Source organism: Anopheles coustani, chromosome 3 (assembly GCF_943734705.1).
Source record: "Anopheles coustani chromosome 3, idAnoCousDA_361_x.2, whole genome shotgun sequence".
Taxonomy (NCBI): domain Eukaryota; kingdom Metazoa; phylum Arthropoda; class Insecta; order Diptera; family Culicidae; genus Anopheles; species Anopheles coustani.
Genome location: NC_071288.1, coordinates 56,487,115 through 56,513,926, shown reverse-complemented (window position 1 = coordinate 56,513,926; position 26,812 = coordinate 56,487,115). Strand labels below are relative to the sequence as shown.

Genomic DNA, 26,812 nt, shown 5'->3' with positions numbered 1-26,812 from the left:
CATATTTGGAGACGCGCTTTGATCCACGCAAACCAGCCATTACTTTTATTACCGACAGCACCAACGGACGACGCAAGTTATAAGCTCCACTATCGTACAAAATTATCGGTGTAAATGATGCAAATTGAATTAATTCGTCACTATCGGGGAAAAACTAAAAACATGTCGGTCGGCTAAAACATTGAACCGGTTTCCTTGTTATTGGCTTCATTCTATGGGGTGGCAGGGCGTTAGTGTATTACGCCATTTGACCCACGCCCATGAAGCGCATACTCAAACACAGAACCAAAGTGGATCAAATTTATGAATCAGTGAAGTTTCTTCGAGAAACTCCATTGGTTTTTAAACAAAAATAAAAAGGCTATCACAATAATGTAAGTCTTGCTAATTTTAATGTAAGCTCTGCTTGGTATCTCTGTTTTATAGTTAACTAAAATATATATTAGATACTCTCTGTCTCTCAGTACCTTTTTCTGACATTTTTATCAGTATATCTTTAGTAACGTTTTATTTAAAATGTACTTTCCACTGTTCTTCTTACCGCATGTTTCTTTCAGCAAAAACGTTGAACATTCTACTTTTTTCATGTTTGAATAATGATTTTCCGTGTTTTTATAATCTTTTCTTATGACTCACAACATTCCATTCAGGATGTTCATAGAGTTGTTTCACATGTTTATAATAATTATAAATGATAATAAAATAACAACACGGGAATAAATAAATTCAATTTCATATTTTCAAATTGCATATTGTGTGAAATACGAAAATAAGAGCAATTCTTACACAACAGATGTTCGTTTCATTTTTGTATATTTCAGATTGTTTGTTGTTCTTACACATTTTTATACTAGCGTTTAGAAAAAGGAAATAAAGTATTTTTTAACATAGTTTAAAACCATAGAGAGGTCAAGCGGAGCTAACAAAACATTGGGTGGCCCCACCTAAAGAAAAAAAAAACACAAATCACTACACTTAATAAAGTCTACCTACGGTCGGGGAGAAAGGGATGGCTGTCAAATGTTTGCTTATTGAAACTGTGCGTGGTGGTTTTGTGTGGGAGGGCGCGTTGGTTGTAAAAATAATATTAAAAATAATAATAATAAAATACATACCAATATAAACTTATCACAAAGCTTCACAAATTGCTTTAACTAACATATATTTTTATATTTATATGTATATATACTATAAAAAAACTAACTTATCTCTGCGTTATACATAAAACTGCTTATGCTTTGTCTATCCACATGAAGAATCGATATTGTATCAAAAACGAATAAAGGAAGTGCATGTCTTGCTCATTGAATTGTCCTGCAAACTTTAGGAAGAAGAATGCTACAACAACACGTTTTCTGTAGCTTCACTACTCACATGATGGTATGATGCTGCTCTCTGGAATTTGACAATTCCTAAATGAAGCTTGAACGGACAATGTGATCGTGGTAAATTTGATCATCCATTGTCGCCACCTCCCGTTTTGAAGCTTTTTAAATGTTCATTAAGTAGACGTTTTGTAAGTTTGGTTTCTTACGCTTTAAACTTTCTGGCTATGTTTCGATATTACATTTGTCACATTTCATTAATTTATTTGCACTCAGCACACCCTAGACAAACAAACTAGCCGTTCGCATAGGATTAGGAAGATTTTGTGTTGCTAGTTTTACATCTCTTAAAACCACCCCTGTAATCATTCAGACACACCTGATGCCGAGAGTGACTCTCATTTCTTCTGCTTCCCCACAACGACCGCCACAGGATTGGTACTTTGCGAACACCTTGTTTTATCGCAAGATCACTCACACTCTGGGGCAAGGGGAAGGATGGACTAATATAACTAAATAGCTTTAAGGATATTACACGAACAGTTCCTAACCCGTGGTTTAGGGACACCTTGGGGGTTCTCAAGGAACCGAGTACACATAGTTTGTAAAGCATCCTCAATTCAAATTTGTAGCAAATTGAAAAGGACCGTTTGTATGCTTACTTTTTGCCTCCTTATTCATACGGACATGTTGACTGATTTCGATTGATTTTATGCGCACGCAAATCCGTCGTATCCCGAATGCCTTTGGGATTTTCGGGGGAGAAATCTGGTCTTCCTTTTGAGCTCACACCCTCCTCGCGCGCGTATCGCTTACGGGTTTCGGCCACATGCACCCATTAGCTCAACGGTCAACGTGTGGTGGGATGTGAACATTGAGGCTTTTAACGTTGGCTTTTCCTTTGCTGCGATCGGCCAAAGTGGGAAGAGATCGAGTTGAACGAACGACAGAGCGACGATCGAGCGGGAAAGCCTGCGCCTGCAGCGTGAAGCGGCCGGCAGGTAGTGGAAGGAACGGGACAAAGCTTTGCTCGCGTGCCAACCTATTCGTCATCTTTTTTGTCCGGTTTGAGATCAACCATTTCGTGCACCTGCTTGGCAGAGTATCTGTCGGGGCGAGATGGGAAAGAAAAGAATCCTCCTGTTAGTAAGCACAAATTCACCCAACTCCGCCGGACGGAGAAGAACCTACCCGAGCAACGTTTGGAGATCGCACACGAAACGGTACACGTAGCGCTTGCCGGCCGTTTTGTGGATGATGTTCTTGTCGTAGTAGTACCGGAGGCCGCGACTAAGTTTTTCATAGTTCATTTTTGGTTTGTTCTTACGGACACCCCAACGGCGGGCAACCTTGAGTGAGGGAAGAGAAAGAAACGAGCGGTGGTTAGAGACACGTGTTTACATTACAGTTCACTTCGTACTAAAAGGGATGTGTTCGCTGAACTCTAAGGATCATCATTATAACGAAAAAGTAATACACGAATCGAAAGAAATTGTTAGACGCTACTTAGTTTATATGAATATAAACTTACCTCATCGGGATCGGTCAACTTGAACTCCCACTCGTCCCCGGTCCAGGAGATGAAGCTCTGGCAGGTTTTGTCGGTCAGCAGCTCGAGCAGAAATTGCCACAACTGGATGGGACCGGAACCGGTAAAGCACGGTGCGCCACCCTGCGTCCCGTACGATCCGAGCATCGTCTTATCGAAGCCCATCGTTGTGCCCATGTATGCCGGATGCTGAAAGTCGAGCAACGGGTGGTGCCCACCGGCATGGGGATGCTGCGCCGAATGGTGCATGCTCCACGGGTCCACTACGTGGCTACCGAGCAGGTCCCCGTTGTTGTTGTTGTTACTACTGCTCCCATTGCCGACCGCTCCGGCCCCTCCCGCACCGCCGGACGCAGCAGACCCCTGGGGCGATGTGGTATTGCTTGGCACTGTCTGGAACGGTGGCGTGTCGTAGGGCGATCCGTACTCCGGGTAGCCACTGTCCGCATGGTGCGCCGCCTGATGGTGGCTGGCGGGGTGATGGTGCGGGTTATGATGCGGATGGTGGTGTGGGTGATGATGTTGATGCTGCTGCTGTTGCTGCTGTTGGTGTTGGTGGTGTTGCTGCTGCTGCTGCTGCTGTTGCTGCTGCTGCTGCTGTTGTTGTTGAGGATGCTGCTGGTTTGCGGCGTTACCTCCTCCACCGCCTCCGCCGCCCGTCCCACCGCTACCGTGATGGTGGGGTTGATGGTACCGGCCACCTCGGCTGGTGTACGGACCCGACTTGTAGTGTGGCGGCATGTACTTCTGCTCCATCTGGATGGCTGAGTAGAACTCGGGGCTGTTTTCGAGGTATCCATGTGAGGACGTTTGCGCGTCCGGTGCCGGTAGCGAGTGGTACGGATCCGGATCGTCATAATGGCCTGGCACGACTCCGCCGTAGTTCTGCAATAGAAGGCATCGTAGGTTAGAATTTGTAAATTTGCTTCGTGGAATGTGTACACCTTACCGGTAGATCGTCGATGTTGATGAAGTTAGGCTCCTGCTCCTCCTTCATAGCTCCACCGGAACCACCGCTCTGCTGCTGGTAGCCTCCACCACCACCTCCTCCTCCTCCACCACTGCCACCGCTGGCCGCTACTCTAGACCCCAAGGCGGACAGATAAGACGTCATGGAGGGTGTGCTATTGCTTCCGTTGGTGCTACCGTTCGCTCCGCTGGACGAAATATGTGGCGGTGGTGTACGATCGTTAGCGCCACGATCATGCAGAGACCCGTAACCTGTCGAGGGAAGAGGAGCAAATTTGAATTAAAAATTGAAAAACAAGAACAAAACATCTCAAAACACACACACGTTTTACGCACGAATGACAATGCATCGTTTGAGAGTGCCATTACGGTGCCAGAGTAAAAAAAATCAATCCATTCACACACATGCACATCCGAATCCAACTTCCTCCCCCCTCTTCCCTTCCCTTTTTATCCAGTTTTCTAGATTCACCCTTCACCTCTCGTCTCGAAGCGTTTCATTACACAATGGAAGAAATTATTTTTAATAACACTTCCGTTTCCGCTGCACCGCAGCACGTGCACATAAAAATGCTATCCACCAACATCATCAAGGCGGCTCAAATCTATCCGCTGGAACCACTGGAAGCACTGGCGACCCCGGAAGCACCGTGCATCGTGCGCTCGATTATGAAAATATAAACAAATCACCCTCGCCAACACCCTCGGAAACCTTCTAATCCATATGATGAGGATCGATCGACTAGATCGCGCCGGAAGATGGGTTCGGTTTGAGGGATATACAACACCATTATGATTTGTTTGTTCGAAGAAAGTTTAACATGAAAATTTCCCTTCTGTTCCTTTACTTCCGGTACGGGCTTTAACGACAGTTCTACGATGCTGTGTTGAATCAATGAAATACTGTGAATCACATTGAGCATATTTTAGAGCTCGTTTTTAATCAAATCGATCGGCGATTGTCAACATTACATCCAGTCTAAAATCAACATAAATTAAAAATGCAACACCGTGTTTTACTCTTTTTGATGTTGCTAAAATTGAGCTCAAAATGTTTAGAATCGCTGTTTTGGGAAAAATGCATTATATCTTATTACACAGGTCTGAGTAAGAATCACTTTCCTGGCGGCATGATTATGATTAGAACATTACCGGTCGTCAAACACGTGAAGAAAGAGTTACACGGCGCAACATAACAGAGAGTGAAAACACAAAACACAAATTAACACCAAAAAACAATGGGAATCATCAAGGGACCCGGGGAAGTCCGGGACGGAGTGGCGTACACCCCACGGGAAGTTTAGTTTCCGGTTTCCGGAATAAGCTAGACAGTTTTCCCGCGACCAGAGCAGGCTTGTGCACTTGTGTTCGTGTCTGCTGCGACTGCGAACATCTTCATCATCGAAACCGACCCGGTTTGCGGCCCGGTCAGTAGTGTGATGTCGGCGGACACTAATTTGATATTCTTGGCGTTTGTTTATTGATGTACCTTTGATGGATCGACACCGTGGCACAATGGTGCGCGGGAGGGTGGTAGGGAAGATGGGTGTCGGTGGCTTCATGCAAATCTAAATATAAAAACCATCGAACATGATGTGATCAGAGCCGGCTTCTTGATGGAAGAGTGCGAGTGCTTGTTCACATTATTTTCGTTGCCTTCTGAGTGTTCTTCCAGCTCGAAGTCGTTTTATTCTTCAGTTCTTTAAATTAACCGCCCTGCCAACCAACGTCTTCCCGCCGGTCTCGGGCACCGTTTATGTGTTTATGTTAATGAGTTCTTAAGGTGATGGCAATGGGTCTTGTGCACCCAAGAGACGCATGGGGCATGGGACGAAGCGGTAACGCGTTTTGCGGCACGTGGCTGTATTTTCTTGTTGTGTTTTAACTCTCTGTGGCCCTTTTCGATCACGTTCCTTTCGATCGATCTTCTTCGGGCTTGCGTGGTGGCAAAGTTAGTGAAAAAAGTAAGAAAAATCAATTCCATGTCGGTAAATATGTCAAAACACCCATCGTCTCTGGCTCACTTCACGCCGCCCGAAGACAAATAATCGATTTGAATTGGCTTATAGTGTCGTTGTTCTTATTGCCTCGAGCAGGCGTCCGTCCGGTGAAAGGTAAGCGGACCGGAAACAGGAAGAAACAGAGCAACAAAAAAAGGCAACAAGTGAACGACCATAACCAAAAACAAACGGGAACTAAAATGAACTGAACCTCGTCTTCGCGAGGTGCTGTGCCGAACTTTCCCCATCAAGATAACCGGAAACATCTATCCGATCGGATGTTTATTGAGCCCGTTGCACCACATTCTTAGGGAGGGTTGGTGTTTATATCGTTATGTCGTTTTTTGTTTTCTTACTTACATCAATCAAGTGAAAGGTTCGATGCAACAAACAATTCATTCGTTAGTTTGAGCAGATTATTACTGTTGCGTTTTAGCGCTGCTTATTCGCATGGCTAATTGAACTCCCAAAAATAAACTCCCTGAACAGAATTAGACATCAACGTACTAATTAGTACTTATTAGCAGTTCGCAATAGGTGCCATGGCTGGAGGAGGCTTTCATGAAGCTTTTTAGAATTTTTCCGCTCACGACCATCGAAGCGTTTGGTACACGATCTTGAGACTTTCTCAGACGCCAAACCAAACCCGAGCTTCGGCACCTTGTCCCTATGTGTGCCGTGGCGTTGTTAAGTGTTTGTTTGCACTTGTTTTGCCTTTTATGAATGAGCCTTTGAGCAAGGATCGGTGCTGTGTTCCCCCGGGGTCGTTCATTCATAAAATTGCTTGTTCCGACTGTTGTTTATTCAGCGACCATCTAAAGGCTCTTTGAGTGCGTGGCGGCTTCGACGTTTGATTCGATGTTCCGAAACAGTTTGTCCAAATATTGTTCTTGTTCAAGCTCTTGGGATGTGAAGTGTTGTTTGTCGTACTATGCGCGGGCGTGTTTGACAAGGGGAAGCAAATGGGCGAGATGTGAAGATGGTTTTCCGGAACGGTACTGTGGTGTGCGGCGATTGTAGGCGGTCAGTTCGCTTCAATGAGTGAATGGTGCTACGAAGGACACATTTCGGTATGGTACGAATTTTCCAGAGACTGCTTCCAGGCAGCGTTGTCGATGCCGTGTTAGGAAATCGTACATTCACTGATTGTCCATAACAAACACTTGAAATTATGCAGTACACATTATGTTGAAGATCGATAAATCGATTACGCTTATTTCCCTGCCAAAAAGGGAACACGCTCGATCGGGAAAGACTTAGTCTGCGACCGAAACCCAAAGTAGGCGTGGTGTACGCGTCTAATCCGGTGTCCCCACCGCATCAGGGCACGATGCTCCCCCAACACCTCAATCTCAACCTTAACGCAACAAGCCGGAGACGCCACAAATACGCACACTCACACACATGTACTCCCGCCTCCAGCTCCTCTTGGGGGAGGAAATGTTGGCGCATGTGCGCGTCGCCGTCCTCGTCGTCGTATAAATTCGTGTTTCCCATCATCATTCGCGGGATTCGAATCGGAATGTGTGTATCGGAACGTTCGGATGTTGTATCGCGGCTCGCGTCGCGGCCCGAGATGATTTGTTTTCGATTTTAGATTCCGACCAATCGCAGCTGCACGGCCCGGCGGTTTGGTGACGGCAAAGGAAAAGGGGAAGACAACAAGGAAGCAGTTCCAAGCGCGCAATAGAAGAGACGCGTGGAGGAACGAGATAAACACATTCACGCTACGTTAGTTCCCTCGACGGGCCGTGAAATAGAGGTAATAACAGGATGATGTATATGATCTTCTCTTTCTCGTGGGAGATTATTCTCGCGCGATGATTTTCCACTCCATTCGTTTCGTCGCGAAGTCGATAACGACACCGGAAGGAAGCATCGGAACACGTTGATCCCGAGGATTCGCGTTTCCTCTGCAAGGTTTACGGTTTTATTTTTAGGTCAAGGAGATTATTCCAGCTTTTAGTGTGAAACGCTAGGAATCAGTGTCCGCGAAAACAATCTCAAAGAAAGAGCCCAGCGGAGATTTGTCACCTTGGCAACGAACAAACGACGCAACGCTCCATTGTTTAGTTGGAGCTTGGTTGAACCGTCACATTCGAAGCCTTGACCAATGGTCAGCGTCATAAATGAAAATTAAAATTCACCCAAGACTCATGGGAAAATGCGTGCCCCTGAAAGAAGATCTGCGTTCCAAGCAACCAATGACGACCTTGCACTCATAACGACGGTTAAGCTTTACGATAAATGGTGGTCCATTAAAAATGTAAAAATGGCGAACAGAAAATACTTTAATTGTTAGTTTCTAAATTCTACTACCCCAAAAATGATGCTGTTTGTAATGATGCGAAAACTTGCTTGTTTGTTTAGGTTTTAATTTATCAAACAAAGCTTATGTGTCCCGATTCACTGCTGTCGAATTATCTGCAATGATTCCGGGATGTTGGTTAAGATATTGTAATTTTTGAATTGTTTTATAGAAGACTGGGAACATTGGCTTTGTTAGCTAAGCTTCTTTTTCAAACGTTGATTTAAACTATTTTGTTAATTTTTTTTTGTATCTCAAATTATACAGCGATTTGGAAACATCCAAACATTGGTTAAAGCTGACTTTATCAGTTGGAAAACCAGGCTCACAAGCCTATAACGAAAAGGAAAATGCAATGGAAGGATAACTGGGCGAGAGCTAAATCTACCGAACTGATATCAGAATAGGCAAGCAGATACTGATGCCCCGTCTGCTTTTTATGGATGTAATGGAAAAATCATGCTTGCTAGCTAAAAACACGCTAGACCTGTTCCGATCTGTCATCAGCATGATGATCGTCCGCAACTTCCCGGTTTCGGCGCAGCCAAGGCTTCCGCGAGCTGCTCGAGCATAATTATGCATAACTGTCTGCAAAGGTGGTTCCGATGCTCGAGCGAGTAAGCAAGGGCTGTTGGCACGGTAGTAGAGTAGTCGATGGGTAATCGATCAGCTCTGTGTGATCGGCGAATCCGTTGATTGAGCGATCGAATTTGTCCAACTCATGCGCCTCCATTCTCCATATCGAGCAGCTTCTCTCGGTACTTTTCATCCCCATCGATTATCGGAGCTTGCACCCTCCGATGGCGTCAGCATGCTGCACCACTTCCCCTTACTTTTGCCCTTGTGGTGAATGCGCCCACCGGAGAGGCTGGTATGAAAATTAATTATAATTTTCCTTCCATAATAATAACTGTTTAGGCGACAATTTTCTCAAGCGCCCGTAGAAAAGGGGAATGGCGGTTGTGTCGAGCGCGGTGTAAACGAGTATTATGGGAATGCGTACTTTTCGTGCCATCTTTTTCCTGCCTCCAAACTGCGTGGCTCCCGCTGCACTCGTTCCTCGTCCCTGCTGTTAGATCGCGTCGAAGAAGGAGGAGGGAGAGTTGGCGGGGAAAAGTTTCAGGGTTGGCCTGCGCGCTGCTGTGGTCCGCAACAGTCGCATGGAAAATGTATAATTATCGATTTTATCGTGTTTTGCTGATCGATCCGATCCAGCCAGCACAGCTTCCCATTTTCCACCGAGTGTACACACACGCTGCACTAATGCAACGGAGTGACATTTTAAGTGCATCTTTCTCTCTCAAGTGCGCTCGTCGGACACGTGATAAACGGGCTTCAGTGGCGGTCATCACACATGCACACGCATTCATCACGCACACGAGGGGAGGGAGGGATGCGAGGGGGCTCCATAGTGGCAACGCGTTTTAAACTCTGATGATCAGTAATTTCCTGGTTTCTTTGTGTGCAATTATAAATCTGCATCACATAACTGCACCACAAAAATTCTTATGCCACATAGCACAGAGAACGTGCGGGCAAACCTTTGCTAGCGAAACCAGGGAGGCGGAGGATTGCAGTGCGCAGGGAAGGACATCGAACCAAACGAATGAAAACAAGAGAAAAGAAAACCAAAGAGGGAAAATGCGCAAAAGCGTAATGCGTAACGACGCAAGAAAGCGAAAAGGATGAATGAACAGACACAAAAGGGAGCTGGCGGCCGGCAGGTTGTGCGAAAATAAAAGCGACATGCTAAAATACCCAAAATGCAACCGAAAACAAAAACAAAAAACCATGCTGCAACAGGACCATGGGAAATTTTACTGCGTCGTGGGCATCATCGTCATCATTGCTTGACTCTCCTCTTGTTGTTCTTGTTCGCGCGAAGCCCCAATCTTCGATCCCTTCCAGCCAATATCGATGCACACCTGTTGCACTTCCGCTCGGTTCCGTTCACCGGATCCGTAACATCCGGAAAGTGTGAACGGGCGGGTTGTGCGGATGGGGGATTATTGTGAGGATGTTTTTGTTTCAAGCCGAAAGCCTCACAGGAAAAATAAAGGTTTAATGGTGTTTAAGTTTGTGTTTTTGATTTTTGGAAAGAATGACAGTTATTTCACTATCCGTTATTTAATGGCATTGTCCTACTAAATGTATAGACGTTTATCCATATATCACCAGAAAGGATTAAAATTGGGAACACATCGAGATCTCTCCTTAACTTCCGGCACATCCATCTGGTAGCTGGTATGGATGTGCTTTCCGTCATAATCCGATGAATGTACGATACAAAAATAGCTTACTTTGCTGGCCCTTTGACAAATCAGTTCAACTGAAACAATTGTCTCGAAAAACAGTACCAATCTCCCAAATGGATTGATGAAAATCGACTGAAGACCGGAGATGAAATACAAATTTGTCTCCCTCACCCCGAGTGTCTCATCGGTGTCCGTTCTTTCACCTCATCGCCTTCTGCTTCCGCTATTCTTCTTGTCACCGTGGGGACAGGAGAACAACTTGGCCTCCCTTCGGGCGCGTCGGAAATTACACCGGAAACCGGAATTCTACGGAATGAGGGCAGGGTCTCCTCGCGGGCTCTCACCACCACCCGGGTAGAGAGCGCCACTACTGTTCTGCTGCCTTTCGGCGTCCAGTGGTAGCGAGGTGGGTAATGGGAAGCATTAAATACCCCGCTTTGCGCGACCTTTCTTCTTTCCCATCTATGAGGGCAGATTTTATAGAATGTTACGTATTTTATTTACTTTTTTTTCTACTCGTCGGAGGGAAAAGCCGCCAGTAGGCAGAATGTCGCAGCTAAAGAGAAAGGGTGAGCAATCAATAAATGTCTTGCAGTGTCGGTCGGCATCGGGAAAAGCATTTCACGCATTTCGCCAGCAGGCAGTAAAGTTGGCGCAAAAATCGTTTGCAATGTCACCAAACAGGAGCAAACGTTGCGCCAAAAGATCACCAACGTCGTATTTGTACAACGGACGAGAGGCAAAGGCAGCAGAGATCGGTTGCGAAACGTTACTATGGACAATTTACTTTGATACTGAAGTAGCCGCGTATGCGCTAATTTAAGTTAGAGGTCACATTTTCAATTTTCTATCGCGCCACTTCACAACCAGACCTCCTGACGACACCCCCGTCCGAGCCTGTGTATGGGCTGACATTGAAGATTCGCTCTTATCGCTTGGAGAAAAGCAACCACCCATCACCACCACCCACCCACCCGTTGACCCCATGTGCGCTATTATTGTGGAGATTGTGCTCAGGGAGGCGGAAAAATTATGGACGATACTTTTCGTCCGTTGGTCAACGCGGATTATTTTATTTCGCCCCATCAACAACCGAAAGTGTGCTCGCAACTCGGTTGCAGCTCGGGCCACACGATCCGATCCTCTGAGCCCGCGTGAGGTCAACCGTCGTTAATGGGGTCGCGCCTCGCACGATAAAAAATGGGTTGCGCAATTCGCGTTTCCATTTTTATCGACGCGTGGCGATCGGTTTTTGCGTAAAAAGTGTCCTCGCAGCTCACTTTCCTCTACCTCGGAGTGCGCCTTCTCATTCAGTACCACATTGCGCCGAAATGTGGCGTGACCTTTGAATTCGTGTATCTCGAACAGTTAGGGACCCTCTTGCGAATGCGGTATTGCGAACGCAGCGTTTGGCATCGCAAGGAGCTTGGTGCTAACCTGCTGACTGGTGATTGACACCGCTGGAGCTGGTCCCGTTCGTGCTGTTAGATCCGGCCGTACTGCCAGTGGTGCTGGTATTGGTACTGTGGCTGTTGCTGGCACTGCTATGCGGAAGGTGATGTTGCTGGTGATGCTGGTGCAGATGATGCAGGTGGTAGAGGTCCAGGTCGGTGTAGTAGTTGGCAGGTAGCGTGCTCGGGGTGACCGAGGTGGACGTGGACGTGGTGGTGGTGGCGGCCGCTGCTGCCGCAGCCGCAGCTAGCAGGGACGAGGTGGGCGCATAGTCAGCGGCGTACGGGGACACGTTATCGCTTCCGTTCAGGGCAACATCGTAGCTTTGCAGCACCATGTTGTGGCCGCTTTCGTCGAGGTCGGCTGAGATAGACCCCGATCGTCCCGGACAGGTTGTTGTGGCGAGTTGGTAGCTGTTGCGATTCGGGACGCTGCTGTTGTTGTTGCTGTCCCCGGCCCGCGGGACGGTGGTAGTAATACTGCTAAGGTGGTGCGTGCCACTGCTGAAGTAAGTGGCACCGGGCGGATGATGAGTAATACTGGCGTGGAGCAACGCGAACTCAGGATCTTGTCCCAGGACGTGTGTGTCACTCTGGACTAGGTGCTGGAGCTGCTGCCTGTCGTCATCGTACTGATGAAACGGGGGGACGGAGGACGCAGCGCTCGAACCGGTCACTTCAGTACCGATACTACTACGAATGTGTACCGGTACGGACGGTGGAGGCCTGACCGGGACGGGAGACCCGGCTTCCAGTGCTAGACTGTCTGACGGAGGACAGTTCGCAGCATGAAGCTGCTTTTGCAGTAACGTACACACTTTGCTGCTGGTTCCTGATACCGTGGCCACCTGGGACACACACACCCAGATTCACAAAACCACACTCACAAGGGTACGCGAACTAAGTTTAACTTATTTGGGGCGAGATCATTAGTCGCCACCGCCAAATCAAATACGAACAGCACAACGATCACCGCTTACGCTTCTAGACGAGATTCCACACTGAGATCAACCGGCAGATCTCCAGCAAACAATTTTCCGGCCACGAGCACAAACATTAGCACCCTTGCAAAGACATCGTTTGCATCTTTACATGCCATGGATGAAACATATATTTTACAAATCCCACAAAACTGCTCCTGAGATCGAACCTCCCGAAGGACTTTCTCGTAAGTACACAAATGATATCACAAATAACATTATCCTCCGATGAGCGAAACACATTTCATCGGTTTGTGGATGTCGTTGTCAAACGAAAATTAATCCTTCACTTGCTCACTAGGAATTGATGAATTTGTCCACAACGCCAAAACTGAAACGATCGCTGGAAAACACACGCGGCTCGTCCGTCCAGCCAGGCGACCGCTCCACTGTCGATCCGTTCTGAGACTAGCCTGCATGTTGTTCCGAGACTTTCGAACGACGCGGATCGCGGAAACGGACCACTCACTCTCACGCCAACTGCCGGAGAGTCACTCAGAGAGCGGAACGGCGCGCTGTAACCAGTAGTTATCTCTTTCGCGCGCATGAAAAGATTGTGACAGCGTATCTCTCTTCGATTCCCACAACTGTTTCGATCGCCCTTTCTCTCTTTTCTTGCCCGAACGAGGATGAGCTTCGACATGGAAACAAGTTTAAATGGTGCGAAATTTATGGGTTTGGCAAAGGATTTATAAAACGATACAACGTTATTTTTATTCCCATCGCTATGCTTAAATGGCACAACGGCTCTCTCAAAACAGCTATTTTTTAAATAAAAATGCTCGTACTCCTGGTTAGAGTCCTCTAATAATAATTAACAACCTGATGGCATGTCGCTGCCTGCAGCCGTCGCCGGTGATCGCTAGGAACGACGCAGTGTCCGGAACGGAAATAAACGAACATTAAACTTGCGCCCCTCTTTCTCCGTCCCACACGGCCAACACTCCCTCGCAGTCTCCCTCTTTCTCGTTCACTCTAACAACAACAACAACAAGCTGCGTTCCGAAGCGTTCGCCCGTTTTCCCACACCCTGTTGAAAATGTTTGCTAACGCGGGTTCCGAGTGGTCTCGCTTTTGGTAGAACAGCTTCGTCCTGCCACGGCAACAACATTACGTGACCATGTGAAGCAATTTTCCATACCATGTTTGGTTCTTTTTCCCAGGACATACGAGGGGTGGCTGCGGCCGCCGTAGTGTGCGCTATTCCTTTTTCACTTTCCCGGGTCGTTCTGTTCGGGGGAACAAGACACCCGCGCAGCACTCATCCTTTCCCATGGGGACCCGGTTGGGCGCGTTCACACAAATTTATGTATTCACCACACGACAACCACCTGTCGTCGTTTTCCCGTCTTCTTCGTGGTGTGTTGGCTGGTGAGCGAGCGGAACTGCGCGCATATACACACACTTACACATGCACACTCGCGTAGACGCCAAAGGACACGCGGTGGCACACGGATGGAGGACGATTACTTTCCTCCCTTTCGCATTCTCTAATCTCCGTAAGATCGCATAAGATAGATGAAAACAAAGCTAAAGAGAGCTCTCGTATAAGGACGATCATCAGCAGTCGGCGCTTTGGTTTGCCGGTGTGGTTGTTGTTGGGTTGCCTTACCCTCGACGTGATTTCCGTTTGATTCCTCTACCATTCGGCCTCTCCCCTTTCTCCTCCGGTCGGACTCTCCATTCTACGGGCTTCCGTTTGCCGAAGGAACAGCACTTGTGGGTCCATGCCTTTACAAAAACATGTTAAGGATCGTTGGTTGCATATGAAATGTGATGTCTCTATTTGACTAGGCGCTTCGGCTCGTCCTGTATCGTGTTGAAGGCAGGCCATCTCATAAAAATTAAATGATTTATTTTACTCTATGTTTCCGCCAGACCTAACATGCACAGCTCCGTGCAGATCGACTTTGTTTCTCATAACTCTCAGCGACATATGATACTTGAGAAGTGGTGCCAGAAAAAAAGAAAACCACAGAACACGGCACAACAGCGGCAGCAACATTTTGTGAGGGTGCAATTTTAGCATCTCATTTACGTCCCTTTTTTAACGTTCCACGCGACAGGCAATCCTCGGACGTAAAACATAGAGACGAGCATAGAGAGAGAGAGAGAACAAGGAAAAAACGCTACCGAAAGGACACCGAACCATCCAACATGTCGCCCCCTTGACTTGGGATAGTATCTTGTTTAACGATCCCACGGCGGTCCGGCGTTGCCTGACGGAATGATCCCGCTAATGAACGAACGGATGGATGGTGGGGGAGAAAAGGTTTGGCCAAGGAAGAACGGCCACGAAAACAAACCCGATGACGTCATGTACGCACGATGAAGGCAACAGGTATAAGGAAGAGGAACCCGCCGTCTGCAAGATATTCGCCCGGCGAACCGCACCCTAATCCTCGGGTGTCCTTTGAGTGCGTCTTATTGCACTTTCGTTCCCTATCGATCGATCGTTTCCGCTCCCTTTTTATAGCCAACCGAACAAGTACAGCACACAGAGGATCAATGCAACCTGCATTCCCTGGGACAGCGTGCCGATACTCGATATCGAGATTCTATTCTGCAACAAATACTCGAGTTCCCAAAGCGTATGTGCAAAACAAACTTGTAAAATGATACATGAATGGAATGGAAAGCGTACAAAACAGGAACCCAACCGGATACTGTAGGAAATGCGGTTCAATGGTGTAGCACTACGATGCACCAGTGTCCGATAAGGGTCAACCGGAACACTACCAGCACCAGTTCTATGATCAACAAAAAGGCCCAAAGCAAACGCTTTTCGCTGTCTCCAGGCAATTGAAATACTTCAAATTCTTCAAGTGTGAGGTAATTGGTTTATCGCAAACTTCGTTCTAGACACAAGAAAAGGACAATATTCCATTTTCACATCGTGTCCTTGGATTTGTGGCGGCTACCAGCATGATCGAGAAGACGAAGATTATTTCCTGGGAAAAAAACAATTCGGTCCCTATTGCACATACAAACACGCTCCCACGATCACTATCACGTGTTCTTTTCAGTCAGGTCTACGAAAGGGAAACTGGAGGAAAAAGTCGCATAATTTTTCACCGAATTAAAAAACGAACATTCCCCATTAATTTTATGACATCAAGCGCTCCCCCTTGTGCGCACCGTTCCGTACTCGAAGCGATCGTAGTCGATCATCAGCGTCATCGCGGTTGCTGGTTGCCAGGAGTCCCTCGAGAATTGACTTACGAGCTGCCAGTTCGACCCGGCACACCTGTTTCCCGAGCTGACCCCAAACGAATGTGGTGTGGTGACTTAGAAGGACCTCGCCCTCTCACACTCCCTCGCAATGCGACACACACATACACACACGCTAACACGTACAGTTTATCTACGATCGTTAAAGGGTGGCACCATCACGCCGAGGACCGTTGATCACTGATGCGTTAAATGAATATATAGCTGGGCGCAGACCGAGGGACCGGCGCACAGGGACTTTACTCCCTCATTGTGAAATTGAACGGCGATCTGCGGGCGTTTATTATTACTATTTGGTTGTTCATTTTCCACTTTTCCACCGGTCCCTCATCGATGTAGCGAACGGCGGGGAATTACAACGGTTTGTGAGAAAAGCACCCCAAAAACTAAAAGGGCTACAATGACTTTCAGTGCCCTGCGCTCGCTCCAGGGACGGCTGGCGGTGGTCAGTGGTACGACGGTGCAAAATCACCAGCAACTCCCTCGTACCTTTGTGATCCATTATTTTTCCCCTTTGTGTTCCCTTGGAGTGGCAGTTTTCCAACCTGCACCAAAGGTGGAGCGACGTTTAATTTTTGCGTTAGCACTTCCTCAATCGATTTCGCCCCTAAGCCCTCGTTGGCCGCGAAAAGAGCTTTAATCGCACGACGAAGTGTGGAGAGTGGTTTGCTGATTTGACGGTGATCGGCCTGCGGATGTGTATGTGTGTGTGTGTGTGCGTGTGTGTATATATGTGTTTCTCTTTCTGACATTGAAGGAGAATCAAGGGGTGCCAGTTTGTGGCGGGCCGTTTTCCCACGGTTTATTTTTAATTTGAATGCTAAAATGTGATGCATTTATCTTTTTTTTCGTTTGTTTCGTTCTTCTCCCGCTTTCCTCGTGCCACCCCCCAGTTATCCATGTGCGCGACCATGTAGCGTAATGTCCTCCGAGACCCCTATGCATCGGCTGAGCAAAGCTTCCATTTTTTACCCAACGGACCCTCTCCGACGTTTCGAAATGAAGTGTCACACGCCGATATAGTAGGCTGGGTCCCATACTCTCTAGCTTCTATTTTGCGTGTTTTTACCCTATTTTGGTTTCTTTGAGCATCAGAGCTAAGGCTCCTTCGCGGGAAGGTTTTGTTTTGGAAGCAGGAGAAGTAGTAGTAGTAGTGGTAAACGTGTTGAACAATGGGAAATGTCGTCCATTTTCGCCGTCATTCACCACTGTGCGTCAGAGAGATGGTAATGGGTTGGCGTAAACAACATTTTGGCGTCACCATACCCTTTAGACATCAGCCAGGTGTGCCACACAGCGTGTCCAGCCTCTCTTCTTTACACAGGTTAGCGATTAATTTGGACGAACATTAATTAGCTTAATAGGACATCCTTTGCGCTCAGTTTGGCGCAAAGGGGTTGAAAGATAGGGCGCATCATACTAAAGAGTTTTTAGTTTCGGATGTTAAGAGGTATCGATAAGGTCAGTTCACTGTTGAGATGTGCTACAAAAGATGCTTGATGTCTTTCAAGATATGACACCATGACACCTTTTGTTGAAATTGTTTGCGAAGAAAATCTATTCTCATTCTCGGCTCTCCGATCTAGGAGGAACAAGAGCCAGTCTCTTTTCGCTAGATGCAATGGTTTCGTCTCTCTCCTTTCGCTCCGTCCCCGAAGGCTACGCCACCATTGAGAGTCAATTTCCGGTGCGGTAGACGCCCAACCGACCATCGAAGACAGGAAACAATAAAGACAGGAGATGGTAATCCAACACCACTACCATCATCGCCACCTTCCTGTCCAACGCACTGGGTTACGGCATTTTTTTTGTTTTGTTGATACCTTCTGTTACTTCTCGGTGTGCCGTGTCGTCGTCGACGGTTGATGTGGCCCCTGCGGCGGCCCTGCCCTCCCGCCCCCTTTCGGGAGGGCTTAAAAGCAAATCGCGGTCCGAGCCTCCAACCCGTCCAACAGGGGCAGTCAATTGGTGGAGACAAAAATCCAATCACTTTCCACTTTTGGCTCGTGGATTCCGTCGCTCGCTCTTGCGCGCTCTTCGAAAAAGTGGCCGGAATTGCCGAGACGCTCCAGCATCGGGTGTCCCTTTCCGACGGATTGAGATGTGACCAATTAAATCAGTGCTTCCGGTGCAAAAATCTTTCCCCCATTAGGGGACCTCTTTCGATTGAGGCAGCGCTTCATCAGTCCTGCTGTTTGTGTGTGTGTGTACGCGAGGCTGTGTGCTTGAAAGCATGCGCTATCGTAACACTGTAGGCCGTACCGGAAGTGATAGTAAAGAAGGGGTTGTTGAATGAACGGAAGATGATCGAGCGAGCGCAACCCAGCCAAGAGAACCCTTTCTTTCCGGAAGAAATGATGATGGGAAGGAAACTGATCCAATCTGATCCATCCTGTGTCGTTGCGTGTGTGATACATGATCCACAAGGATCTGCTTTCCGAGTCCTCGGCCAGCGAGTTCTGAGGGACTCCGGGTCTCGTGATGTGTCCTCCACTCATCGGCAACCGCGTTCATTCATCATCATTAAATCTCAAAAGCTCTGCGACTGTCGGCGGAAATAATGATAATGTTTCTGGCGGTTCGTCGTTAGCATTGCACCCGGGAGATGCACACCCGGTGCCTGGTCTAGGTATCTTAAAAAAAAAACATACACACAATGGCTCAAAAGCGGCACAAGACACGAAAGATGCATCCGAATGTTACAACTGCCACAGACACAATCATAAAGTGCTAATGTTCATTATTATATGTGCTTTTCCGTCATGTCTACATCATAAAAAAGCGGTTTATTATTTTACATTTTGCTAACCGTACCTTATAACGGCCACCTAAAACAACATATGCATAAAAAGCCGCAATTTTCTAAACCAAAATAAGTTGCCTAACTATGACAACGGTTGTGGGCAGAAACACAACTTTACACAATTATAATATTTTGAAAATGATATCCCATGGAAGCACAAAGTGAGGATAAATATTACTCTTTGAATTACACACATAGCAATAGTATGATGATCATTAATAATATAACCGCCTCTCAACATGTCTTCTTTTTTTTTAACGAGACATTCTCTTTTTAATTTTCCAACCCGAAGGCACTTCCGTTCCGTGGAAATACTGTCCTCATTCTCGCCCCGTCCCTTCCTCCCCCTCTCTCTTTCTCTCTCTCTCTCTGGCAGTTCTCCAGATTTAAAACACTCCCTGACCTGGAGGAGTACCTTCTTTTTCGAAGCGAGTGTCCGGGTCGCCTTTACCTTTCTCGAGCGGAAATGAAACCAGATACCTACGACCGGATGGTGCATCATAGATTTTTCAGTCCTTTCTCTCTTGCGCCTCACGTCGGCTCATCCGTTGCTCTTTCTCCCTTCGGTTAGCTACGTGCACACATACATCTTTTTTTTTCTTTAACATAACAATCTCTCAATTCTGCTTGATATTATGTGTACGGTGTACACTGCGTGTTCTGTACAACAATTTGAACACTTGCGAGCCGGAGAGGAGGTTGGGTTTTCCCTATCCTAACGAGTATGAACCATCGAAGACTTCATCGTTGTCAATTCGATCGCTTGTCGACTCAAAAGCGAGCTCAAGCGAAAACTGAAGCACGAGCATCAATTGTTCAGCAGACGAAGAAAAAGAAAAAAAAAACACACAGGGACACTTCCGCCCGCTCGAAAACGCGATTCGATGTTGCACCGGGAACACGTGCGCAAAAGGCAAGTTAGCGCCCCGTTTGCGCACGTGTTCGGCGGTGGAAGACGCACTTGGCAATCGGGATAGAAAGTCTTATCCTTTATTCAACGACAAATTCAATGGTTTGATGAAAGTGATATGATCCTCAGAGGGATAATTGCACCCGCAACCCGGGAGGATTTCAGGATCGTAAGGCCCTCTTCTCTTCAGGATATTTTCATCCGTCCCAGGTGTTTACGGTTCTTCGTTATACACACTGGAGACTATAAAAAATCAACTTCCGGCGAAAGAAATTTATAGCACACGCATTGTTCGATTTCTTGATAAAAAAAGAAAAAAATCGACAAAGATCACCTCTTTCTTTTTACAATCCCCCTCTCAATCCATAGGCTGCTTTCATTAGCCTTTTCCTTCGGAACCATATTTCCATCAATTAAGATTTGCATACTAATCCCAATCCGCCGCCAGCGACCGGACCCCGGGGGACCGGGGGAAGATTGGGAGCCTGTTTAAGAAGTCGTATTCTCCACAAACGTGATCATTTTCGCACACTCTCACACTCGATCCAATCACATCCGGTGCTGGCCGGCGAACGGTACACAACCCGATCAAACGGTACCGTTCGCTCGAAGTCCCCGAAGTCTGGAAGGAAACACTTCACGCGGCCCACCTCCGCCACACCACGAGCGGCGCCACCTTGGCAAACCCCCACCCGATTCATTCATCCATTTCATTCATTCAACTCTTCGGACCCTCGCGGCGTGTGATTCTAGTGGTAGTGATTTAGTTTCATTTCCTTTCCCATGGATTGGGCCGAAGGGGAGCCACTTTTACCTAACCGACCGGACCGAACGCCATGACAAACTATCAAGTCGGTAGTTTTATTTTTTCTTATTTTCATTGTGTTCGATTTTTTCCTGCCCAGCATTGCGGACAGGAAAAGGTAATAGGCAGTAACATAAAGAGAAAAATGAAAACGTATTTGAGAAGGAGATAGCCGGACCGATTACGAAAGGGTGCTTCGGTGACCGATGGGCAAGTTTCCTTACAGCCGATCCGAATGAAATAAGGAATACATTTTTCGCAAAAAAACCGGTAACACACATTCGAATATCTGCAGCCCGCCAGCAGTTGGCCAATTTGAAAGTATAAGCATATGACCGAGGCCATCTTAACAGGTAGCGCACTTCCTCTTCTCACGGCAGTCATAACAGATTAATGAGGCAGGGTGTTATACGGCTGCTGGCAGTCCGGGGGAGTTGCATCAGCTTCCTTTTGCCATCTGTATATCGGGGCCATCCCGCGAGTGAGACCAAGATCACAACAAAAAGAAACGAACCTTAATCACCAGCGGAAAGGTAGCGCCATAAGAAGGAGTGGTGAGGGGGGGGGGGGGGGGCGGTGGAGGAAGCGTGCAAATCGCGTCTCTGGATGCACATTCGAGCCACATCTATCGGTGGATTTTGTGCAAAGACAGCGCCAGCCCATGGTCTTTTCCCGTCAATGGCACGAGCAGCAAGCGACGCAAATCGCAAGACCACGCGTCGTTATCGAATCGTTCAATCACTTAATAAACGACTAATTAAGGCCTTTTTGAAGCAAGGAGCACAAATCGTAGGCCCACGATTATCTCGCTTATGTCCACCACAACAAATGGGGTGGCGTGTACGGGAGAGTGCATTTCCTTCCTCCTTTCGGCTGCAAAAGGAAACCGTGGCTGGGCCGTTAACAGGTTGCACTTTCTACCTTCGTGCTTGCGATCGCTTCGAGGGTTAACCTTTTTTTGTCACTTTGGTTAATCTTCGGCGGAAAGAAACTTCGATTGCATTTAAATTAACGAGATCACTTCATTATGACGAGGAACGAGGATGCCGCTCGCCCCAGTGCGGGCTGTTGCGTGAAAAATTATCATTTTCCTGTTTCTGCAAAGCAGTGAAAGTCCTAGCAGAAACAGGCGACAGCATTCGTCTCGATAGTTTTTCTTAGCTTAAAATGTTGTAAAGCTTGTTTTGTTCTTATTGTAACACATAGTTCGGTAAATTGTACCACATTATTCGCTGCTGTAGCAAATTTAACATCACTTATCGGAGTTTGATTTTGTTTTTAAATGCATTTGCACGAAATAATTGTCATGCACATAGATTATCTTCAAATTCAACAAATAATTAAAAATTCCATTAATTTGATGTTATTTTATAGACAAAAGACAACTCATTTTAACATTTGGTTTAGGTCAAAGAAAACATTCCAAGCAAAATTAATCTCGATTATGATATGTGAACGTTTCAGGGAAGAATTTGTAGTTCCACGTTATGGAAATATACGATCTACTTTAATAATTTCCACAAATTTGTTTTGTAAAACCTAAGTCCAGTTGATTGTCTTTTAAATTAATCATTTGCTTTTCGTGGGTCGCAGATGTTTTTTTAAACCAAAACACTGGAAGGTTTAAAATGAACACGTATTTAGGCATAATCTACCAGTTTGTACTAGCTTTAGCTTATGTTTGAATAAGCTTATTTCTATTTATATAGAAAACAAGCTTGGTAAATATTAATATAGACACCATTTTATTTCATGGAAGAGATTTTCTTTAAAATAACGTACCCATTTTTGGCATTCTTAATGGAATTGCAAAACATTACTTTTTAATGTTTACTGATGCTTTAAATGTATGCGGTTTAAAGCGGGATTCAGTGCGGATCTGCGTTAAAACACCATTTGAAACCTATGTGTTCCATAGAAAATCAATACACGAAGCTTCGAGCTGCCACCGTTCAACGGACAGGACAACTATTCCGCCAGCAGTAGGGCGAATCAATTCAATTCGATTAAATGGTTGTTTCTCTGCACGAGGCTGCACATGCTTGTCAGACTAGTTTTGACCGGATGCAGACATGTTTCTCCCTTTCCACCCGATTGGCACCGTCATGTGTGGTTAAACGACCGGAAGAAGGTTCAAACGGCCAGATAGCGTGAGATAGTGTTGCGAGCGAGGAACACTGGTGGGAACGCACAGACGCCACAAACTACTTCCGATCCGATCCTGGCGGACGGAATCGGTCGAGTCGATTGGTCGATCATGTCCGGCTGATGAGGCTCCGGGGAAGCGCACCTTAAACATGATGTTTGGTGACATTCATTCGGACGATCGACATATTGTATGAGCGCACCGAAAGCCGCCACTCGATCGCCAGGCTTTGCTGGCCGGGCGGAAACACGTTTTCATGCGTGTGCACACTTTACACTCCTCCTCCAATCACGCGATGTTTCACGGCTTGTTTTCGAAGCAAAGACTTGCCTGGCCTTCCCTCCCTCGTGCGAGGTTCTAGTGGAGATCTTTTCTTCCTCTTTGTTCTTTGCTTTCTGCCATCCTTGCTGCCCTCCCTTCGTTACTATGCTGGCGACGCGGTTTTGCCCGGTTCCTGCTTGAGTCGTTTCCCTTTTACCATGGGCCGCGCGATGATGATCGCGACCTATGATCTTCTTGTTTTGCCACTTTCTTCTGTTCTTTTCGTTGTCTCTCCACACTGCGCTTCCCCGTACCCTCGTGCGATCGCTCGATCGCTTACTTTATGCGGCGTTTAATTTCTAACATCCGCTCTCCGGCGAGTGCTCTTAGGGTTCTTTTTTCCTTCGCTTGCTCCAGCGCGATTGTCTCTTTCTGCTTTTCCTGTTTCGTTCTTCTCCCATTCCCTCGGCGGTACTATCCCTGTCGGATCACCTCCCTCCCCCGTCAAACGGATCCACCCAAACACACTGGCGTCTTCTCACCCGGCCTTCCTTCTGGTGCCTTTGGGACAGAACGTACCGGTTAGGAGGTAGATAAAGTGGGGGAAGTTGGAGCGAAAATGATTGTAGTTGCTAGCAAAACGCGAAGTTAAAAAAAGCGGACCAAACAAAATAGGAAGGACAAGGACAAAAACAAAAAGAACATGTTCCATCATAAGACAAAACGCACCAAACATAGGCGTGTGCACTCGCGCGCGCTCACTCCCAGGCACGCCAGGCATTACTTCTGCGACCCGCAATTTTCCTCCAGTTCCCGCTTGAAGTAAGAAGCCGATCATGGATCGATCGACCGTCTGATCGATAGGCCGGCCGCGTGTGCTGTGCCTGGTTCGGTGGAAAGAAAACCAGGCATGCCACAAAAGACACCGGGACGCGAAGAAGAGTAAACAATTTAATTGAATATTCATTATAGATAAAGCCTTCCGAGGGCGCTCGGGCTAATAGCGCTATGTGTGCGATTGTTCCGCCTCAACCTGGTTTGGGGTTTGGCGGCATGGAAAAGGAAGAAAGAACACTAGGAAGGTTGAGGAAATTAAGTGAAATGTACAGCCAACAACCACTGGTGCGACAAAATCGAAGTTCTTGTCAAACGCTTTTACAGACGGTAGACATTTGACGGCGGAAAGGGGAGCTCCAGTACTAACCCATTGATGAGTAGGTGATCGGCCACGAAGAGGAACTTGTTTTGAAAGACTGATACACACCAATATAGATGGCGTTTTGCACCATAGATGAATGAGAATATCACTCGGAAACATCAACATCTGAATAACTGTGTATCACGATGGTATCCACGAGGACCTACGATCAAAGCCTGCCTACACTATATTCAAGCTGCGTAGCTGCCGTTCTTTGATGTCGATCGCTTGCGTATCACGGAAGCGGTTGAGTAGCGATGAAAAAATGTTTCCAGAGATTTAAGAAACGAACATGATGGATGGCCGTCCGGGTTGACGTTTCAGCTATCTGATTATCTTACGATCTTGAGGAATCGGTAAACAGGATGATCTCAGCGTGGAAGCGACTGGTCGATTTAATCTAATACGAACTTCTGCAAATTCCCAGGAGGTTAAACAATCAAGTGGAACGATGCTATAGCCCGTGTTGTGCGTTTACATTTAATTGACTGTATACGCCAGGAAGACAGATAACAAAGTACACATATCGATGTGCTTAAAGAGCCGAGAGAACGAAAACAGGGAAGGTAGTACGTTATATTTCCGCAACTTGGGAACCTGGCAACATATAATTTTTTGACAGATTAACGACTGGCTTTTGAAATCGATCCGGGCGCCACTTGAGAGCGGGCAGTTGGGTCGTGTGGCTCGAACGTTGACCACCATTGGATTAGCATAATTTATCCCTGGTTCCCTCCGGTTCTTCCGTTCGGTTTGGCCTTCCTTTCGAGCCGCTTTCCTACTTATTGATTATTTCTCTTACCCATCGCGGAGGCTGCGCCGTGAGATCCGGTGAGTTTCAGGCCACGCATCAAATGCGTAGTCTTTCCAATCCGATCATTTCCGAGCCTCCGAACGGAACACGGCTTCGGACAACCAAGCACGTGAGCGTTAAGCGCACCTTGGCCGCAGCGAATGCTTATGCTTTGCCTGAACCACCGAACCACCGCCCGGAAGTATGGACCGTTATGCACGCACGCCTGCTGTAGCATATAGCGGACGGGTAAGAGTGACACACGACAGGCGCATGCTCGCTTGACCATCGCACAAGGGACGAGAGAAGAGAAGACAACAACGGCCCAGAGAAGGGGCAACGAAATTGATTGAGTCGCGTATCTCGCCATACACTGGCTCGGGTCCCGGACTTCCTTCCCGATCCGGGCCCCGATGGAGGATGGCGCTTGGGAACTGTTTAAACATGCACAGACACATTTATATTCAAATGAGTCCTGCTGCAAGCGTGCAGCGTGCTTCACCTTCCGACCTTCTACTCCTGCACGTACGTGCAACGGGCCAATCTTTGCAAGATAAAGAAAATCCTACAAAGAAGCTATGAGCTCGTCGTTTGAAAATACGCAAAAAGGAACGCGAATTGAAAATATTAATATGATGATTGACTTAAACCGTTCAATAGGGTTTACTACGCATAGTATGTTTTATCTATCTTTACTTCAACTACCATATGTTCCACTGGGGTTCTTAATGGTTTTTTTTTCAATTTTATAACCTACACCTGAAGAGCATTTTGCACGCTAAAATTCTACAACTCCATCATGGTTGATTTATTGGCAACCGAAATCGGTCACAGCATGCACCACACACTTCCGGAGTTCAATTAAATCTGCTTCATCTGTGAATGCCACCACCACGGGAGCCTCCGGGAGACGGAAAAGCCACCGGCAAACTAGCTGAAGGATAATTGAAACTATTAATGGCAACCTGGGCGTCCAGTCAGGACGTGTGGCTTCTTTTCTGAGGTCCAATGGTGCGCAGGTCGCTGCACTGCAATTATGCTAATGCGTGCGCACCACAGCCCAACACTCGCACTCACCCCTGCATCTTCCAAAGCAACCTCCTGGCGAGCGCGCGCGCCAGCATTGGTACACGTTTTTCTTCACGCTAAGAAACCATCGACAATTGCAAATACGTAGTAGTGCACTAATTCTCTTAAACGTTTAAGGCTGGTGTGGCATGTCAAACGAGGCTTTTACTGATGCCGGAACTGGAATAAAGTGTCAATGAAAACTATGTGCTGGTCCATAGTAGCTTCCGGTGGTACCGGAAATGCAATTCGATATGTAATTGTTCTCTCTGAGAGGAAGAAAAAAAGTTGATTTTCTAATTCTTACAACCATGTTAACAGTTGTACAGCCATTTAGACTGAGGAATTTGGAAAATGAATTTTCTCTCAGTTTCAGAATTCTCTATGGAATCGTTACGAAGAAAACTTCACCACATTCGATCGGGATTATTGGATATTGCATTAAGCGCACCTCTGGGAATTACAACTTGAATTCCTGGTTCGGTTACGTCTTTGGGGACAAGATCCAAACTTACTTCAACGTTTTCCAAACAGGGCATGGTTTACGGTTTGACTAAGTCAAGCTTTTGTTAGAAGACATGAAAAATTAACATAAGCATATTACGATGCATCAAACTATCGATAACGCAATACGTAGAATGAAAGAAGACATTTTTGGAACTGACTGTGCATCATAAGGTTATAAACATGCAAATTAAGTGTGCACATCTGCCCTTGCCTGTATCACACCTGCAACGGATGTGTCGCTATCGGGTTATGC

The 26,812-nt window shown here is 46.8% G+C and overlaps 1 protein-coding gene across 1 annotated transcript in view; it reads right to left on the bottom strand.

Annotated features, from left to right (window-relative positions):
* Positions 1–2,234: 2,234 nt before the first annotated feature.
* The window catches only part of LOC131260503 (ETS-like protein pointed), a 91,116-nt gene continuing 66,538 nt past the window's right edge, over positions 2,235–26,812 (bottom strand). Inside the window, exons 6-10 of the mRNA XM_058262248.1 lie at positions 17,827–17,841; positions 3,824–4,095; positions 2,857–3,759; positions 2,517–2,674; positions 2,235–2,431 (exon numbers count right to left, since the gene is read on the bottom strand). Of these exons, the coding sequence (XP_058118231.1) occupies positions 2,368–2,431; positions 2,517–2,674; positions 2,857–3,759; positions 3,824–4,095; positions 17,827–17,841 (1,412 nt within the window). The 3' untranslated portion in view covers positions 2,235–2,367. The remainder of the gene's footprint in view (positions 2,432–2,516; positions 2,675–2,856; positions 3,760–3,823; positions 4,096–17,826; positions 17,842–26,812) is intronic.